Source organism: Pipistrellus kuhlii, unplaced genomic scaffold (genome assembly GCF_014108245.1).
Source record: "Pipistrellus kuhlii isolate mPipKuh1 unplaced genomic scaffold, mPipKuh1.p scaffold_m20_p_4, whole genome shotgun sequence".
Taxonomy (NCBI): domain Eukaryota; kingdom Metazoa; phylum Chordata; class Mammalia; order Chiroptera; family Vespertilionidae; genus Pipistrellus; species Pipistrellus kuhlii.
In genome coordinates this window covers 46992904-47013426 of record NW_023425540.1, presented here as the reverse complement: position 1 = coordinate 47013426, position 20523 = coordinate 46992904, and the positions used below count along the sequence as shown (strand labels likewise).

The window sequence follows — 20523 nt, the reverse complement described above, 5'->3', positions numbered from 1 at the left end:
TAGAAAAGGTTTTCATGCAAAAGATTTTGGCTGCACTCTGTGTGTTAGGATTTGGATTGTCAGAAGATATACAGGATGGCATTTTAGTCCAAAGAAACAGAGCAATGTGAGGAGCAAGTGCTAGGATAGATATGAAGATGTTCTCAGGAAACGAAGGCAGAACTGGCTGCTACTGAGTGGAAGGAAGTGGAGGGTGAGCCCCTTGGGTGGGCTCCAGACAGTGGACGGGTGGCTGACACCAGTTCCCAGACTGCAGGCTTTGTGCTTTGGTTTCAAATCTCTAGATTGCTCCTGGTTTGGGCTTTCACCAGTCTCAAGCATTGTTGATAGCAAACACAAGGAGCAATGATATCTGGTTATGACTACAGAACAGAAATGGGCTTGGTTTGGCCATAGACGCCAAAAAATAAGCAGAAGTTTTGAACGTGAACTACTCCAAACAGCATTCAGAGGAAAGAGTGAATCGCTGCATATTTAGAGTTGTGGACATGTTTATGCATTTGAAGGAAATGATTTGGACAACATTTTAAGTACTAGGTAAAGAACTGTTATAACTAAATTTCACTGTCATTATAGCTTAAAATTATGGGAATGGGAAGGAACAGTTTTGCTAGTAGGTCACTAAGGGTAGTAAGAAGAGAGGTCAATCCCATTTCCACCCCTTCATTCCCAGATCTGGGAGATATAGGACAGTCTATTAAATGCTGATTTAGAGAAAAATATCACTTCCTAGAGGTCATTGTCTCATCCTAGAAGACACTGTAACTGAGTCTTCAAAAAAATCATTTCGCCATTCTATCAAGCCTGCTGCGTAAGGGTCATGGGGAACATGGTAAGACCAGTGAATGTTGGCAGGACTAAGGCTCTTTTTTGTCCTGGCACTTGCTCTTTCTGATGGAAGCCAGCTGTCATGTTGTGAGCCGCTCTGTGGAGAGGTCCATGTGGCAAGAAATTGGTGTCTCTGGCCAAGAGCCAGTGAGAATCTGAGGCCTGCCAACAGCCACATGAGTGACCTTGGAAGAGGATCCTGTCCCAGTTGAGCTTTGTGATGCCTGCAGCCCCAGCAAACACCTTGACTGTGGCCTATGAGAGACCCGGTACCAATTACCCAGCTAAGCCATGCTCAGAAACTGTGGGTGATGTGTCTTGTTTTAAGCTTCCAAATTTTGGGGTGATTGGTTCCACAGTAGTAGATAATTATTAATGAAATAGGTTTAAACTTCAACTCTCTTGGTCTTAAGCTTAAGTAAAAGCAACCTTAACTTTTTTGAGACTAAAGCCTTATAAAGCTCATCTTTGTTCTGATACCTTAGGGTTAAGATCTAAAAAGGCATTAAAAAATTTATTGAAGGCAATTCATTCCTCTACCTGTTCCCCTACTGCCTCATTAGACTTGGCTGTTCAGTATATTAGAGAAAAGATGTTAAGTTTCTTATCACACTCATTTGATCTTACATGAAGTCACCTCACTATTCAGCTCTTCTCTGACCAAATTTTTCTTAGGGCAGAACTTACTCTCTGTAACCTTCTATTCTCTGTGGGATTTTATTACAACACATTTGGCTTACATGATGAGATTCCATATACATTCCCCTGCCTATTTCAAATATTTGTTGATCGTTTATTACATTCCAGGTACTAGAGACATAGCAACCAACAATAGCTTGTCATATTTTTCAAAAAAAAACAACAACACATTTTTTAAAGAACTGTTTCCTGGTCCTCTGCAAATGGGTATGTTCTTTCTTGTGAAGTTGGTATCAGCATTAGGTTGCATCAATTGAGAAAAGAAATAGTGCCAGCGCCCTATATTTTCCACACTGACTTACAAAAACTGAACAGCTTTCAGTCAAAATCAGTGATTTCCCTTAAGGAATCCATACAAAAATGTTAACAGGGGTGTAACGTGATCAAAATGGGATTTTAAACAAGAATAGAAGAGAGAAATGAGAAGCCAGAAAACAGTAGACTCAGCAGGCCGTGGTGATAGAGCAGGTCTATGAGGTTGATGGCATGTACCGGAGAGGTGGCAGTGGGAACGGAAAAGGTGGGAGAACTCCAACAAATAGGACTCAACACTCCTTGATGATAAATAGATAGATTGTGGAGGCTAATAGAAAAGGAAGAAACAATGGTAAGTTCCAGTGAAATGTTACTGGAATAATGAAAATATCATTGCTAGAATAGGGGGAAAGGAAAGGGTATCCAATTAAGAAGAAAAAAATGATGAAATTGTTTTATGACCTATTTAATTGAGGTGATAGCAATTCTGGTGATGGCAGGAAATTCAAATGGAAATAACCAAAGGTTGTTGAAATACGTTTGAATCACCTGAAATTCTCTGATCAATAATCCTGATATCTATAATTTAAAATGTTAGTATTATTTGAAGATTTCAACATGTGTACTGACCACTAGTTAGTAATGGGTATTCAGACTATATGTTCAATTTAGCGAAGTCAATTTTTGATGTTGTTGTAATATGCTTTTTATCTTTTGACTAGAAGTATCATAGTCATAGCAATAAAATTACCTATAAAAATTCATGTTAATTTAATAATGTATTTTTTCTATTATTACTACATATGTAGTAATTACCAAATTTAATCCTTTACACAAAAATAGATCTACTGATCATAATAGTTTAATTTTATGAATGTTGTTGCCTATGAATGTATATTTTAAGAATAGATACAATACAATTTTTAAATTATACTTAAAATGTCACTGATAATTATTTCACTATAGTAATATTGTTCTTTATTTTCTTTTGAAAGCAAATGTAATACTTGACAATGCCATGCTTAAGAGTGGGCAATGTTGCACCTTCTACTTAAAATGAAGTCTGACTTTTCAGTTGTCATAATATATAGTGAGTGTTGGAATTTTGATGAATCTTGAGTATGTGTCTAGTGCCCCATTTTTCCCTATTAATAGCGTTTCTTACTAGTAACATCAGCCAGCTAAAAACACTGTTACTCAGACAATTATATAATAGGTTAATAGGATCTGGTTTAGAGTACAGCCCACACTGATTGTTTGTACATTTGTTATAAAATGGCAACAGCAAATATCTGCTCATTTATAGAAATGTTATGAAGATAATTTTTTAAGTGTCTAGAGGGGTATTTGCGTTCATCAGAAGGAAGGAGCTGTAAAAAGTAATGTAATGCGATATATTTTCATTGGTCATTTTAGAACTTAAGACTATAATTTATTTTAGGAGTATTATTGATCATTTTAATCCTATAGGAGTGAAAAGGCATTTCTAAAAATATTCTCCCTTTCATTTCCTTATCTAATTTTATTTTTAAACAACAAATAACTTAGTTATTCATGTTTTCCTATGTTTTCTGTGACACTGATAGAGTCACAAAATACTACACAGAAACCAGAGTCACAGGAAAGTAGAAAGTATAGTGACAAAAATCAAAAGGCAAACTACCAGTGGAAAGAAGAATGTTCAGTAGGTCAAAGAAATCGGGGCACAGTAAAGCTTAAAGCAACATTTGGGTAGTAGCAAAGATGAAATTAGAAATGGTCTTGCATGGTATGCTGCTTCCCAAAGATAGCTAATATAATTTTTGACCATGTCTGAGGAGACATTCCCCCACAATGAACAAAAGGAAAGCAAAACTTGAATGTTGGAAAGCAGATGAGGTTACAGAGCATTGTCTTCTTCTGACTTCTTACAAGTCTGGACACAGCTTGTTTGCCTGGCGCATGACTGACAGGTTGCTCTTTGCCTGGCGGTCTAAGGCTGCTGCTAAGGCTCCTATACTTCCTGCTCCCTCCAGCTGTGCTCCTTACAGACCTCTCTGGGTATGTGCATTCAGTCCGCAGGTATTTGCTGTGGCCTAAAGCTGCTCCAGGGACAGACATAGCAGGGAGTTATGGCAGAGAAGGTCCTGCATGGAGCTTACCATCTAGCCGAGACAGGTATTAAACAAGATAACTAGGAAAGTATCTAGTGTGTTAGATAGTGGGAGTTGGTAGGAAAAATATAAAGCAGGAAGAAAGGACCTGAAACATGCATGTGGAGGGGAGGATTTGAGTTTTTAGGGAGGTGGCAGGAAAGACCTCACTGGGAAGATGACATTTCTAAGCTTCTAGTCCTGACCTCTACCATGTCCTATGGATAAAAACAATGGTATTGCCTTCCTGGCTTTAGAGATCCTTTTCCTAGACTTCAGAGTTTCTATTCAGCTCTAAAATCTGCCCTACTTCCTTCTCCATAGTCTCTTGTCCTGAGTCCTTGAAAAATCTGACCAACACATCACACCTATCTTACCCTAACGTGTATGGTAACCATAAAGCATAGCTACCAGCAAGTGATTAAGGCTATTCCTATCCCACTCTGCCTTACACAGCACACGTAGGAACATCTGCTTGGCACTCTGGAGTTCATAGACAGGGTTGCTTATATCCAGGGGTGAGGTGATGGTGCCCTCCTGGCTGACCTGCAGAATGAGGAGGCAATATTTTTAGATTCTGTGACCACCAGGCACACAGGATGGAAAGCACTGCCCCACAGCTTTAATTTTTCACCTGTTGCCTGAACCTAAATTCACTAAATGATGTGGTCCATGTGTCTTATGCCTATCAACATACTTCTTCCCAGGACTTGTATTATTCTCATTTTTCCTTGCTCTTGTCATGGCTTGAGACAGGCTTTTCTCTGTTATTTCAGCTTACCTAGAAAACTTGGTGTGAATTAGGGCACCTCACAATTAGACCAATAACACCAGAAATGTTTTTTAAAAAAAGAAGAAGAAGTGGGATTGAGGGTGGGGGTGAGAGCCTTAGTAGATCTCTTAAGAGTTAAGAACTAGCCGAAATCCATTTGGCTCAATGGATAGAGCGTCTGTCTGCGGACTGAAAGGTCCCGGGTTCGATTCGGGTCAAGGGCATGTACCTTGGTTGCAGGCACATCCCCAGTAGGTGGTGTGCAAGAGACAGCTGATAGATGATTCTCTCTCATCAGTGTTTCTAACTATCCTTCTCTCTTCCTCTCTGTAAAAAAATCAATAAAATATATATTTTTTAAAAAGAGTTAAGAACTAAACTTGAAAATGACTATATTTAGATGATCTTGTTTTGGTTGTGAATATAGGAGAAGGGGTCTGCTGATGACATTTTCCTAAACTGTCAAGCTCAATTCTCCTCCAGAAAAGACAATGGGAAATTAGTGATTTCTAGGTGAATTTGAATTGTAGAAAACCTGCTAATGTAATCCTGATTTCATTTAGATTGACTGTTTACATTGACTAAACTTACTGAATATTTGCTAAATATTCACTTCACTTTATTGCTGAAAATATGTCTTGAGGAAATGACACTACAGAGTTATATCTCTTTTTTTGTTAGTGAATAATCACTTCCTTCTAAAGATAGCAATGAAAAATCAACAGTAATTGCTTCTAGAATGTGGTGTCATTCAGAACGTATAGACAAGTTGAGTCGTCTAATATGTTTTTAGACTCAGCTCAAACTAATTAGGTAATTGAAAATCTCTACTTTGCCTCACAAGCAGACGTTAAAAGTCAGGGCATATTAGCATATATGATACTGTATCACTTTTTTACTCCATGTACTGCATAAGAATTGTTGCATTCCTCTTTTCATTTAAAGGATATATGTTTTAGTCCTTAAATGATGCTTTCAGTAATTAAATAATACTCAGTTTTTGTTCTTTACTCCAGCATTGGCCTTGTAGCTGTTATTCATCAGTTAGCTTCCCTATTCATTGTTCTATACTACCTAATAATTATTAGTCAATTTAAGGGATAAGTGTTCTAAAAGTTGACCACTAGAAATTCTTGTGCTTTCAGTGAATTATTCATGATAATTCAATGAAATCAGGAATTTTGGGAATTTAAGGAAACATTTAAAATAACATATCTAAATTCTATATGATATTTATGTAGATCACCAATATTTGCATACTTAATCAGATCCAATATGATCCTATGATTTTGACTTAGTTTTCCAATAATCACAGTGAATATAAGTAGTCTCATTCCAGAAATCTCACTTTTAAAAAAATTAAAAATAGCCATCATGTTTTTTACAGCTTTCTGAACCAGTTTGTGAAAATCCTTTCAAGAATTTGGCGGTAAAGGTGGCAATTTCCCTTTACTGAGCTAACTCTTCCCTTTAAAGATAAAAAATTGTAAAACTATTTTTTAATGCTTTGCGATACATAACTGAATAATATAAATTTGTATTTGTACTTGAAAGTTATGTTATGAATTGATTTGGAAGAGCTGTTAACTTCTGTCCCCACAGCAGTGTCTCATGGCTCTTAATGCTATGTTTCTAATTGTTGGAAAAGTAAGTTGAGGATCACTGGTACCTAAGACAGAAACTTTTGTCCTATCCTGTCTAAAAAATAGTCATATGCAGATTGACCATCACTCCAACACATAAGATGGCTGCCAGCAGGGAAGGACTGTTGGGAGGGACCCAGGCCTGCAAGGGAGGGCAGTTGGGGGGGACCAGGCCTGCAGGGGAGGGAAGTTAGGAGCAGATTTTGTTAGTGGATCGAACTGGCCTAAACAGGCAGTCAGACATACCTTGAGGGGTTCCAGATTGAAGAGGGTGCAGGCTGTGCTGAGGGACCTCCTCCCACCCCCATGCACAAATTTCAAGCACTGGGCCTCTAGTTTACCATAAGTATTGGTCTCCTTGCCATGGCTGTGCTTCACTTGTCCTCTATTTCTCTACCCCTGCGTGTCAAGTTCTTCCTGGGTCACTGCTCTTGATGGCTTTCCCTGTTGTGTGTATATATTTCTCTGTGTGTGTGTGTGTGTGTGTGTGTGTCTGTCTGTCTGTCTGTCATCTGGGCTAGTCTCTGTGTATGACTCTTACAGTTTTTGTCTTCTGTGTCCTTCTGACTTCAGTCTCCCCACCTGGGGATTCTTTGTCCCATAGCCTCTAGCATCACATATCCCCAGCCCATAGTCTCTGCCTGAGCCTGCCTGACCTGTGGGGTTCACTGAGTCCCCTGAGTTTTACTTTCCTTTGACTATGGGATACGTGCCTCCCTGAAGTCACAAGGTCTCTGCTCTTGACACATATTCTCAGTCTGCTCCCTCCTACACCCTGCCCTCCCTGCCAGCTCTGTTCTGACACTGAGAGACATCAAATCACCAGAGATAATCTATCAGCTGGCAAAAATACCCCAAAGCAAACCTCATCAGAAAAGTCGCATTGCTTTCTAGACATGATTCAGAACATCTAAGATAAATACTTTGGTATGAAGTAAAAATTCAAAATGAGCATTAGACACCATAGATAGGCCAAATATGTTCTATTTATAAATTCCCAAGATGTTCTAAGTTGATTATCAGTACTTAAAAGAATGGGTATATTTGTTTAAGGTTTTGTTTTATCAGATTCTTTTTTTTAAATATATTTTTATTGATTTCAGTCGGAAGGGAAAGAGAAAGAGAGATTAAAAACATCAATGATAACAGAAAATCATTGATGGGATGCCTCCTGCACACCCCCCACTGGAGATCAATCCTACAACCTGGGCATCTACCCTCTACCAGAATCAAACCCAGGACCTTTCAGTCCACAGCCTACGCTCTATCCACTGAGCCAAACCAGCTAAGGCTGTTTCATCATATTCTTAAAATACAGTCTTACTTTAAAGGAAAATAGTTCTATTTAATTATAAATTTTGAGAGATAATTCGTTTGATCAGTGACTTTAGTTTTTATGGATCAAAATGGATTTAACGGATATATCATGTGCAAATATTTTTTAAGAATTGGTACTACTATTTCTGTCCATGTTGTCTGTTAATATCCCCTCCAGTCATACATATCTCACCTCAAGTATTCAATAGGTTATACTAATAAAGAAATCATGTACCAGTTAGTTTAAGATACTTTGAATAATCTCATGGCACAATCCTTGACAGAATTTTGTTATATTACAGAATTTCATAATTTTTAAAATACCGTAGAAGTTACTTGTTGGAAATTTGGGCATAAATCTCACCACTCTACACCCCCCCCCTCGTGCATGAATTTTGTGCACTGGGCCACTAGTATTGTAATAACTGTTGGTAACAGATGGTTACTAGACTTACTGTGGTGATCACTTCATAAGGCATATAAATGTTGGATCACTATGTTGTATACATGAAACTAATATAATATTGTATGTCAACTATAATTAAAAATAAATTTAAAAAAATAAAGTATCATAATTCTCAATGTTTCTAAGTTTTAAATTGCAGTGTATTGAATACAACTATTTTTACATTTTTTTCATTTTCCTATTTATTTTTTACTTACAGTAACAGGATTGTTAATCTTTTGACAAAAAAAAAAAATAATTAAAAGCCACAAGACAACCATAGTTCCCATTCATTACTATTATTACTTTATTGGTTTCAGCTTGTACAGTCATTTTTATAGTCCCACCACTACTATGCAAAGCAACACATGGTAGTTATTTTATCCAGCCAGTCGATTATATATAGCTTTAGAGAAAGTGTTTGCTACTTTTCAATATTTGAGGAAACTTTCTGTCATTTCTCTCCTGCTTCTGTCTTTGTGTTTTCTATATTATGTAAGTCCTGTTTCTAGTGATGTCTCATTACAGAGGAACTCTCAGAGCCTCTCAGTATATCTGCTACAGAAGAAGTACAGCACTTAACCTTCTCAGTGTTTCTATTCTTCAGTATCCTACCTTATTTCTCATTCTCCTCAACCTACTTAAGTTCGGCGCTGACTCTTTTCCTTTCATTCTTCTTCCTGCTACTGTCCTATTCTTCCCTCTTCTCCACAATGCCTGTCAGTTCTTTAGTACATTGCCCTCCTTTCAAAATGACACCTGCCCTAACACATATTCTTATGAGAAGCTTTTTTAAATGCATTGGCTTCTTCCTTTATGTTTCATCTACATTTCTGTCAATCTTAAAAGACAAATGTTTTCCTTGAATTTAAATTATTACAAGAAAGTCTATGTGAGCAAAATGTCAAATTCTAGCTGGAAGTTGACCGCATTAATGCTGATAGGCAACAAAATGAAAATTGAAAATAAATGCTGCATATTTTCACTATATACCCTTGTATACTTCTTGAACCATGTGAATATATTGTTGGATATTCAGAAAATAATTAGTAAAACTCACATTAAATAAATAATGATAATTGTTTTCAGTTTTTCATTGGCAACTTGTTTGGTACAATTGCCTTCTAAAGTTCTGAAGCTCTCAGAAGATGAAACCTTCATCTGTCTGATGTCATCTGCACACACATAGAAGGAAGAGCAGCTACTGGGGCTGCATGGACTCTAGGCAAATAAATGTGGACTTGGGCATGAGTGTTGCTCAAAAGAGAAGCTGATAGCTTGGTTGCTTGTCTTTAAGACCTTGGGAATCATAGTGATGTGACTTTGAAAGAGAATTTGTTTTATCGGCTGATTTATTGCCTCATTGTCTGAAGCCAAGGGTTTTGTCAGGTTTACAATGCTACAAGGAGTTTTTTAATCTACATATTTAGATGAAGTAACTGTATTGGAACTGGTCATTTTAAGTCTGGTACTGCCTCTTGAATTTTCCATGGTCATTACTGCATGTCATGTTACTGAATCTGTTCTTTTGTTTTTCCCCAAGAAGATACTAGTGTCTTTGTTTCTCTTGCTTCCGTTCATAGCGTCTAAAAGAGATTCCACGGGAGATCACAGAGGCCCAAAACTTATTATAATAATGGCACCAAAATCAATTAATTGGAAGCTAGTTAACAAAAATTCAGTACCTAAAAGAGTTATCTCCTGTAAACAGAAATTTTCATCTATTTCTCATTCACTTCTCTGAGCCCATGCTACAGTCTGAATTACTGGTTCCATTAGTAATAAGCTTTTGGTTCTGTTGAGTGTATTTTACTGTGCAGCATGATAGAAACTTTTCATGTTAAACCAGCTGTGCATCTCCTGCTCTACAGTGGAAGCGGAGCACAGATTGGAATGCAGAATGTGGTGAGTGCGCCCCGAGTGCAGTAGTCAGTGCAAGAACATCCATAAAGCTTTGCTTCTGTAACAGGGCAAACTCACCTAAATCCTGTCCGTAAATCTTGCCTGGCATAACAAGACTTTATATGTCTGTGACTATCTGTGAATATACCTGACTCATCACCATAGTGCCTTTCAACCCATCCCTACTCAACTCAACTGCTCTTCCTGCCTTATGCAGATATTTAAAATTCTTTAAGACTTCTGGTGAAGCCATAGGGTTTTTATACTTAATATTACTTCATAGCACCAGAAGTTCATAACTCATGAATATCACAGATGTATAAAATAAAAGGGAAGATTTTTTTCTGTGTATTCTAAATCTCTTTGTTGTTGGATCATATGTGAGTCATGAGCTTTTATTTCAAAGTAGTAATTATATCACAGCAGTCATTTTTTAAAATGACAAGAATAATGGCAAAAAGTATGTGTGTGTTTTTTCTCTCAAAAAAAGTATTAGTGTCTCTGTTTTTCTTGCTTTTAAAAGTTTCTTCAGTCTTGATCTGAAAATGAGAAATTCAAGGAAATTCTACATTGGCAACATTCTAGCTTTTCTCTGTATTTTGTAAGAATAAAAGCATCTGGTATCACTGTCCTTTGGCCCCTCCTCCTGTTCTCTGTTATCACCTCATCAGAACAGTGCTAATTTTTATTTACCTTGTGAGTTATCTCATAGAGTAATAAATGACTCTGTTTAGTGGCTACACTGATTTGATTAACTCTTTTTTGTGTTATTACATCTTTAATGTTCTTGTATGTAATTTACCTTCGGGTGTCAGTTTTTCTTAACTGTATAACATCTTTGATGTCTCACTTTGTCTTACACTGTTTTCTACTTATAAATCCACACAGCAATTGATAGTTTAATTACTTCAGTTGTTTTGAAGTAGTTTTAGTGAACTAAATTGTTGGAATGTGTGGTGTTAACTGTCTCACTGAGAGGTGGAAAGTGTCACTCTTCTGTATTCAGCTGCCACAGTTTTACTGAATTCTTGATTCTGCTTCTTAGACTCAGAGGGCTTCCCAGTGGATCTTGTGTCCTGCCTTTGCCTTCTGTTTTGCCCCTTGAGTAGTGTGGTCTTAAGGATCTACGCCTGCCCTTTGGTGTCAGCACTGAGTTTTTAGGGCCTCTGCAGAGAGGGGGGAAACTATAAAATTAGCACCATCTCCTCTGCCTCACTCTCTCTAACTTTTAACCATTCTTACATCTGGTCTGCTCTGTTGAGCTAATCACATTTTAAAAAGTTGGGCTTTTATGTCGTGTCTGTGTGTGTGTGTATGTTATTTGGAAACATATATTTCACATATATGTAAAATGAAGCTTCACATACATTCTTTTTTAAGTTAAATTTATTGGGATGACATTAGTTCATAGAGTCATATACGTTTCAGGTATACATTTCTCTGATACATGACCTGTTATTGCATTGTGTGCCCACCACCCCAAGTCAATTCACCTTCCATCGCCATATATTTGGCCCCCTTTACCCTTTACTACCTTGCACCCCCTTTCTTCTGATAACCACCATGCTATTGTCTGTCTATTTCAATTTTATATTCCACATGTGAGTGAAGTCATATGTGTCATATGGTTCTTAGCTTTTTCTGACTGACTTATTTCACTTAGCATAATATTCTCAAGGTCTACCCACATTGTCACAAATAGCATCTTTTCTTATGGCTGAGTAGTATTTCATTGTATATATGTAGCACATCTTCTTGACCAAGGAGCCAAAAACACACAATGGAGAAAAGAACGCCTCTTTAATAAATAATGCTGAGAGAGTTGGAAAGCCAAATGCAAAAGAATGAAGCTAGACTATAGCTTGTCCCCTTGTACAAAAATTAATACACATATATTTTTAAGTGAAACTTGGTCCTGTCTGGAGCATGAGCAGCTCTCGGAGAGATGCTTTTGGGAAAATGAGGAAGCAAGGATTACCTTTCAAGCCAATGAGAGAATTGACCAGCATGTTGGAGTAAGTCAAAGCCAGACTTCCCTCACATCAGGTGTTTTATGCACTTGCTATGCTAAGAGCACTGAGGATAGCATGTGCATTAGCACATTTTTACACAACCACGTACAAAATAAATCATATCTGTAATGTCCGCTTGGGAGGTTCCATATTTTCTACAAAGAGAGCTAAAATATGAAGCTACAGCTAACTGTTTAGGGCAGCCAGAGTATCGAAGTGGAAAGGCGGGGAGTTCAAAGAGGTCGGAGATCACTGTGGTCCTGAGAATATGCCAAAGAGATGAGACTTGAGCCAAGCCCTATAAGGATGCTTGTTATTAACTTGGCCTCCACTATCCCCTGCTTCTTAACCGTTAATGGATCTTGGCAATTGGTTTTGCCATTTTACAATAAAAGATACTTAGGGAGAGCCTAATAATGTGTATCCTAACACTTTGTGCATTTCTGCTCACAAGTTAACTTCTCTTAATTCCTGGATCCTAATAATAGAAACTGTTAAGTTCTCATGCAAGTGTAGCCGTCCTGCTTTCCTGACAGTTTCTTTACTCTCCATTTAGAGACTAAATATATGGGGCCTGGGATCATGTGATTTTTATCCTTACTTCTTAATTCCCTAGGGATAAGACTGAGCTGCTTCTTACATTGTAATCTAATCACTTACTGAGAGGCCTCTGTATTTGTTGAAGGTGATGGATTAGCTTTTCAAGCACCAAGGCCCATACAGTGCTGGATGTCTGAGGCATCCCCATCACCTGCCTTCCCCTGAACTCTATTTCTGTTCCAACCAAATGTGCTCCTGCCTTTTTTCCCGGATCACCCCATTTCCATAGCCCATTAAATACACTTTTAAGGAGATGTCAAGACTTCCCCTAAGAGTATGGGCTTTTATTTGTGACAGCACATATGCATAACCCAGGAGATAGGCACCTTGGCAGATGCGATCTGACCCAGTACAGAAAAAACCTTAATTGAGAGCATCTAAGTTAATTTTTAAAAACTTCAAGTCAATATAGCCTTATTTTTTTAAATTAAAATGGTTTTAGGTACTACGTTTCAGCTCAGTTAATATAATAAGCTTTCCTCAAATTCAGTTGAACTTTTGTCCAATTCACTAAAAAACATTTTCAGTAAACTGTTGCTTTAGACAGCTAATGAGCTTTTTCTCTGTGGTGCTTTTACACAAAGGGGCTGGTTTCCATATGTGGGCCTTGATTTATACAGTTGATCTCTGTTGCTCCTCTTTGTGATCTTTCATTCTGTTCATTCTGGTTGCTTTGTAAGTTTGAAAAAAAATAGCATGCATGGAGACCTGGAAAGAGTAGGTATGAGCAAAATTATTCTTAAGCAAAATTTTATATATTGTAAACTATTTTTCATAGACAATCATCTTGAAACTTGTCTCAAAGAAATATGGAGATCTTTTCACCATTAACACTGCAGAGATTCATCTATTTAACGTTAAACAAATACCTAGTGGCTTCCCACTCTGTGCCAGATAGTTCCAGGTGCTGAGGATTTCACAGTGAACCAGACAAGGGCCCTGCTCTTGACCAGCACACATTCTGACTGTAGTTGCAGTGGAGATGCAGGCAACAAACAAATCATCACATACACAACCCTATCCACAACTTTATTACCTGTAGAGCTGTTGAATTTAGTCTCATGGTGCTAGCCCCCACCTTGAAAGCGGTGTTTGAGGGCTTTATTCTGGTACAGGAGAGAAAGGATGGGAGGGTCAAGTTTCTCATGGTTAAACTGGAGCTAAATGTTCTTTACTCTCAGAATTATAAAGATGAAAACTCATTCATTCATTCAGCAAACCTTTATTGGACAGTGTATCAGTCAGGGTTCTATTATGTTCCAGGCTTTATAATACCTATCGCATACATGCATGCCCTTAAGTACTTCACACTCTAGTTGGAAAGGTGGAGGCATAAAATAAATAATTTCAGATAAATGTTACAATGGAAACATGTCAATGGGAGAACAACAAAAGCAGTAACTAACTGCCTGGGGGAATGCTTTATCATACAGTGACCTCTGACCTGTATCTTAAAGGTGACTAGAAACTCAGCAGATGTTTACTGAGCACCTTCTGTGAGCCACGCACAGTTGTAGGCACTGTAGACAGAAGTGAACTAGGCATAGTCCCTGCTCTCTTGGCAACAGAGGAAGAGACAATAAAAATATAAACAACAAAAAATTATATATTAAGAGGTAATACTGCTAATGCCAAAAAATAAAGAGTACTGAAGTAAACAGAGATGATAGGTGCTGTTTTAGAGAATGTGTCTAATGAGATGACATTAGACCTGAAGCCCAAATGACATGAGAGATTGAGACCAAGAAGTAGGGGGAAGCCATTTCAGACAGAATGAACAGCATGAAAAAGGCGTAATAATCATGAAAGCATGGTATCTTTAGTGCAAAGTGGGATATTTTCACTGAGCATGCAGGTAGGTGGGGTGTAGGGAGTTGGGGGTGTTTGGTAGATGAGGCTGGGAAAGAATTGGCAGAAGGAGGCATGGAGAGAGGGAAAGGGGGAAAGAAGGAGGGGCCAAATGGTGAAAAGCCATGTGTTCCATTCTCAGGAGTTTCAATGTTGACATTGTTTACTGGGGGAAGAGCAGCTAGATTTTGGGGGACAAAATTAAGAGGAAAATGACATGGTTAGATTTTTGTTTGGTCATATTTGGTCTGGTTTTTGGCAAATTACTCTACCAGCAGTATGCAAGATAAAGTTGAAAGCAGATGCAGAGGAGGCTAATTATAATGTTACTAGAGGCCTGGTGCATGAATTTGTGCATGGCTGTGGATCCCTCCGCTTGGCTGGTGATCAGGGCTGACCTGGTGCGGAGGGACCGCAGAAGGTTGGCTGGCCACTGGAGGTTGGTTGTGGGAGCTCACTGGCAATCAGGTAACAGCTCCTGCTTTAAGCCTCTGCCCCCTGATGGTCAGTGTATGTCATAGCTACTGGCCAGTCATCTGGTTGCAACAGACGCGCGTAGGCTTTTATATATATGATGATAATGCAGGTGAAAAATAATGTGACCTAAATTAAAACAGAAAGATAAGGCTAGAGAGAAATGGCAGAGTTCAGATGTTTTAGAAGACCTATTAAATAAGATTTCATTCCCTACAAAGTATAGGCAAAGTCAAGAACCATTCCTAGGTTTAAGCTTGGGTATGATGCCATTAACCAGCTTAAAGAACCTTGGAGGAAAGCAGGTGTAGAAATGCAGATAATGAATTTTATTTGGGGCCCTGGGAAATACAGAACTGGAAATTAAAAGTCAAGACTGAAATCAGATTTGGCTGGGACCAGCATTTCATGGAAATTTGAAAAGGAGAAGGAGCAAGAAAATTAGTCAGCATTGTCCGATACTACACAGAAGTTTAATGGGATAAGGATTTTTTAAAAGCCATCAGATTTGACAGTTGGAAGTTCACCAATTACTTCAAGAAGACCAATTTCAATAGACGTAGGTGAGGCAGAGACACATCATGCTTGAATTGGAGAGTGAACAGGATTGTCCAGCCTAGGTCACTGTCTTCTTAAAAGCTTTGAACTTGATGTTTTTCTTCTCTTCCCCCCACCCCCTCTCTCATTGGCTTTTTCCACCCATACCCTAAAACTGGATGCCTGAACTGCAGACATAGTGAAGGGGAAAATATTGTAAGATTCTTAGGTCTTTGATCTGTGAGAAGCCAGGATTAGAGGAACCTGGTGTTGGTGAGTAGGCATTGCAGAGAGCGATCAGTGGGGAAGAGCTGGTAAGGCCAGGCCAGAGACCTGCCTCCAGAGGGGAAGGGAGATGAAGCACATAGGTCTCCAATATAGGCAGGAATTCTGAACCTGGAAGCTGAAGTAGGATGAGATGCAAAGGACTTGAAGGGCTGGTGGGAGAAACATGGAATTCGTCCAGAACTTGGCCCCAGTGTGAGAATGGAATCTAGCAAAGTGTGGGGGTGAGGGGTAGAACCTGACATCAAGTTAATGTTAACTGGAAAGTCAGGCAGGGTTGTTTAGGTTTCTTGGGGCACACACAGGGTGGGGACATGTGCAAAGGAGAGACTATCAGCAGTACTTGTGACCATCAAGATAGCATGAGGGACAGTTAATGAATTGAAAGCTAGTCCTAGAAATACCTGGCCCATAGACGTTTAACAAACATTTGTGAAGCCGAACTCGGCCGTTCAGATCATGTGGAGGAAAGGAATGAGATACCCGAGTTCTGAAGAGCTGTAAGTAAATTCTTAGGTCCCTTCAGGGATAGGATGGAGGCGGTAACTAAGGAATCCCAGGCAGCTTGGAGGTGCAAAGCCCAGGGAGACCTGCACCTCGGAGAGAGTTGGAAATAAAGTTTAGAGTAGAAGACCCATTCCCTTAAACCTGGAGATACCAAGACTTTACCAAGACTTTACAGGTGGGTCTGTTGGATTTCCCCACGGGGGAGCACACCCTTGGCCTGTTTCTCTTGCCTGCACTGCCATCTCAGCCCTCTGGGGGGCGGGGCTCGAGGGCAAGGCAGGTGGGTGGCTGTTCTGAAGCCTCGAGAGCCATCAGTTCCTACCAGACTTCCTGCGTGGAGTGCGGTTTTACTTCATGGCGGAGCGCAAGCCCTCCCTCTTGTCCCCTCAGCCAGTTGGCGGTGGGGGCGGGCCCAGAGGGCCAATGCTAGTGGGTGTTGACACCCCAATTTGGTTGAGTACCCAGGCGGCCCCTGGCAGCTTGATGGTCAGGCCACGGATCCAAATGGGAGTCTGCCCTGGCCTTGAGGTGTGGGGGGTGCCCCTGAGTCCCCCGTCATACAGACTGCGGTGCGGCGTGGTGCCCTGCGAGGCCCGGGTCGGAGCTGGCGAGGCGGGGGCCTGGCTGCAGGGCCCCTGGGAAGGCGCTCTCCGGGGGCCCCACAGCGCCCTGCGGTACATCCAGAGGCTGAAGCTGCCCGAGGACCTCTCGGCCGTGGAGAAAGAGATGGAGCAGCTGGCCAAGGAGCTGAGGGAAAGGAGGATGACCCTTGGCTACTCGCAGGCCGACGTGGGGTTCGCCGTGGGCGCTCTGTTTGGAAAGGTGCTCAGCCAGACGACCATCTGCCGCTTCGAGGCCCAGCAGCTCAGCCTCGCCAACAGGTGGAAGCTGCGCCCGCTGCTGAGGAAGTGGCTGGAGGAGGTGGACACCAAGAACCTTCTGGGCTTATACAGAATGGAGATGATCCTGCAGCAGGCACAGAAGTGGAGACGGGCGAGCAGGGAGCGGCGCATCGGAAACAACCTGGAGCAGTTCTTCCTGCAGTGCCCGAGGCCCACGGCCCAGCAGATGAGCCGCATCGCTGAGCAGCTCCGGCTGCGGAAGGACCTGGTCCAAGTGTGGTTCTACAACCGGAGCAAGATGGGCAGCCTGCCAGCTAATGATTTCCGCCTGCCGGAGGAAGTGGGGGCTGCCAGGCCTCCCTTCCCAGGGGGAACAGTATGCTTTCCCCTGGCACCTGGGCTCCGGTTCGGTCCTCCCAACTACGGGGGGCCTTACTTTGCACCCCTGTACTCCTCAGCCCCGTTCCCCGAGGGCGGCGCCCTCCTCTCTGCCCCCAGCACCACTTTGGGCGTCCCCCGGCTTTCCAACTGAGGGCCTGCCCTCTGGGGAGAGCCGTGCTGGGGAGCATTCGCATTAGTTCTGGGTCCCTGTCTAAAAAAGTTAAGAATCCACATGTAGGAAGGCGTCATAGGGTGGGAGTAAGTTTTTAAATCTTAGGAATGGAAATTGAAGTTTGTTCTGCTTTGTGTTTTTCCTTTTGTTTTTCCCTAGCATTGGTTTTAAAATACATTACAATACATAGATGGTTTGGATATTTTGTTTCTTTTTTGTGAATTGAATATTAATTGTGTCGCATTCCTTGTGGTTATTAGTAAACAGGGTTTAGTTTTTATACACGATAATGAATGAAAAACTCAAGGCACAGAAGACTTTCAGTATACCGTTTTTATCAAAAACAAGTAGAGCCTCATGAAAACCCAGGGTCCAGGATATTAGTTACCTTCAGGGGAGGGTTTGAGGAAGGAATAAGAGGAGTACACAGAACCTGCCTGGAGTCCTTGAAGAAACACACATGTTGCTTGTTCTCTCCTTCTTGAAAGATGCGGATTTTTTTCTAGTACACTTTTTCATGTAGAGTGCCCCAGCTTACAGTGAGGGTCTCAATTCAGATCTACACCTTATGTAGCACAACAGGTTTAGCTCCTGTCCTGCCGAGTCATTGTATTTTAGACCCATTTGTAACAGAGACTGGCAAACTGGATCGCATTGGCTCAGCTCCCGCATAACTCTGCTTTTGAGCTCCATTTGGTTTACTTCCTGGGAATTTCCCTTTCTAAAAAACCTCTTAAGACTTTTTTTTTTTTAATTCATTCTCACCCAAGGATATTTTTTCCATTGACATTTAGAGAGAAAGTGGAAAGGAGAGAGGATGGGGAGAGAAAGACATTGAGTGGTTGCCTCCTGCACACTCCCCAATTGGGGCTGGGGATCAAACCTGCAACCTAAGTAAATGCCCTTGACTGGGGATCAAACCCAAGATCCCTTGATCTATGGGCCAATGCTCTAATCTAGGGGTGTCGAACTCAATCAGAGAAGGGGCCAAAATCTAAAATCCAGCCTAAATCGCGGGCCGAATGGTTTACTGAACAGTCATAAACTGTCATTGTGATGGAAACGCAGCGGAGTGCAGTGATGACAGCGCGATGCGGGCCACATTGCAAGGCCTGGCGGGACGGATTTGGCCTGCGGGCCTTGTGTTTGACACATGTGCTCTAATCACTGAGCCAAATTGGCCAAGGCTTGAACTCACAGGCTATTTAGAGTATATTTGTGATAGATGACACAGCATTCCCTGGTGGCTTTTCTGGTAGTACATCTTAAGTTACCTTTCCAATCTCTTCTATAAAATTGGTCTTTACTGGCTTTCTATTTCTACACCTCAGTTCTGGTCATCATATGCCAAACAAATACCATTCAGACTCTATGTTTTCCCACATCTGGTGCCATATCTCTGCATGTGATATTTATTGTTTTATAACTTATCTGTCCCTAAATGTTATATCTCAGTGTGTATTCTTTTTGCTTACTAGTCTTGTCAGTTTTTCTTTCTCTACTTAATCAGTCTTACAAAGAAGTCATCCCTGAGTATTTTCAAAGAACAAGCTTTATTTTTTCCAGTTTTTCTGATTTATCTCAATGTATGTATTTTGCTGTTGTTCTCAATGTCTGAAGAAAGAGAGCTTAGTGAAAATGGAGCTAAACTTCAATTGTTTGGCCCTAGATTTAATAGGTGATTAATCACTAACCTACTAAAAGTCACACAAGGACCAACCCCATGCCTTTCTCTGCCTGGGCAGCCTCTGGAAAGCCTTGGAAGGGAGGTGTTCCTGTAGAGGGTCAGGCAGTGCTTACTGCCAGGATGAATGATTGCAACTGAGCTATGAACATCCAGCTCTAAAAGCTGCTAGGAGGGTGTGGGCCAGGCTGCTCCTTGAATTCTGCAGCCCCTGCAGATTCGGAGGAATGGTGACAGCTCTCGGTGTTCAGGAGGGCTCCCAGGGTCTGTCTACCCAGGGTCAGCCTCAGCACCTGTACAGCTGCCCCACTCACAGCTGCTGTGTCTTGGGCTAGGCAGTATCAGCCTTTACATCATTTAAAATGAGATTTTCCATCACTGGTGCTCTTGAAAGAGAAAAGGCTAGACCTTGGGGAAACCTTGATATTTAAAAATTTCAGACTTTTCAGAGATTTAAGATTGATAGTATGATTCCTCAAAAGTGACAAAGAACCACCCTTAGGGTTGGAAGAAAACCAAGTGTGATGTTGGTGGTTAACAGTGTCAAATGTACAGAAATCAAGTAACATCTATCAAGTAAGATATATCGTTTCACTAATAACTGTGCCACTGGTACTTTTAGTGACAGTGATTTCAGTGGAATAATAGAGGCAGATGCCAAACAACAGTCCAAAGTCTTCAAAGTTGCCAGATTTCCCCCTACCTCAATTAAAAGCATAAATTTCAACCACTTGCTTAATAGTATTGCACTGCCATTCTGGAAATGTTTCCTTATCAAGTGTTTCTTTCATCTTCTTTTCTTTAGACAAGGCGGGTATTTTTAACCTGAAGACACTGGGCCTCTTTAGAGTACAAGCAGAATAGTGTATTTGTACAATACATGTTCATTTTCTTTAAAGACAGTGATGATACCTTAATCACATTGTCAAAAGGTACCCTGACTGTAGATATTCAGTTTCAGATTTATGAAACACCTTCCCCTTGGCCACTTTACTTTCAAGAGTTTTCCTTCCCACAGTACTTGCCTAATAGGTCATTCCTAGTGTTCCAAATTGTCTGGGTATCTTTAGCACAGTATCCTGTAATGGCCCTGAAGCACTTCTTATGTAAGCCTTTCCAATTCTGACTAAATACTGTATTATCTATAATAATAAAAGTGTAATTAGACCGGACAGCCTAACAACCTTC

At 40.5% G+C, this 20523-nt stretch overlaps 2 protein-coding genes across 7 annotated transcripts in view; both read left to right on the top strand.

Moving 5' to 3' along the window:
- FAM172A (family with sequence similarity 172 member A) overlaps positions 1-20523 on the top strand; it is a 338830-nt gene that overhangs the window by 226228 nt on the left and 92079 nt on the right. The window contains exon 11 of one of the 6 annotated variants that reach the window (XM_036408790.2): positions 19785-20058. The exons of 4 other annotated variants lie outside the window; for them this stretch is intronic. In XM_036408790.2, coding sequence (XP_036264683.1) covers positions 19785-19792 — 8 coding nt within the window. In that variant the 3' untranslated portion in view covers positions 19793-20058. Of the gene's footprint in view, positions 1-4690; positions 4757-19784; positions 20059-20523 lie in introns of those variants that run through there. One more of the 6 variants, XM_045571735.1, reaches the window with a different exon arrangement.
- On the top strand, positions 14955-17661 carry POU5F2 (POU domain class 5, transcription factor 2). Its single transcript, XM_036408798.2, has one exon. It carries the CDS (start codon positions 16611-16613, stop codon positions 17628-17630), a length of 1020 nt encoding a protein of 339 aa, XP_036264691.1. The 5' UTR covers positions 14955-16610; the 3' UTR covers positions 17631-17661.

Excerpts from the sequence above, each read along its gene's own strand:
- POU5F2 (XM_036408798.2), top strand. The coding sequence starts at position 16,611 with ATGGCGGAGCGCAAGCCCTCCCTCTTGTCCCCTCAGCCAGTTGGCGGT.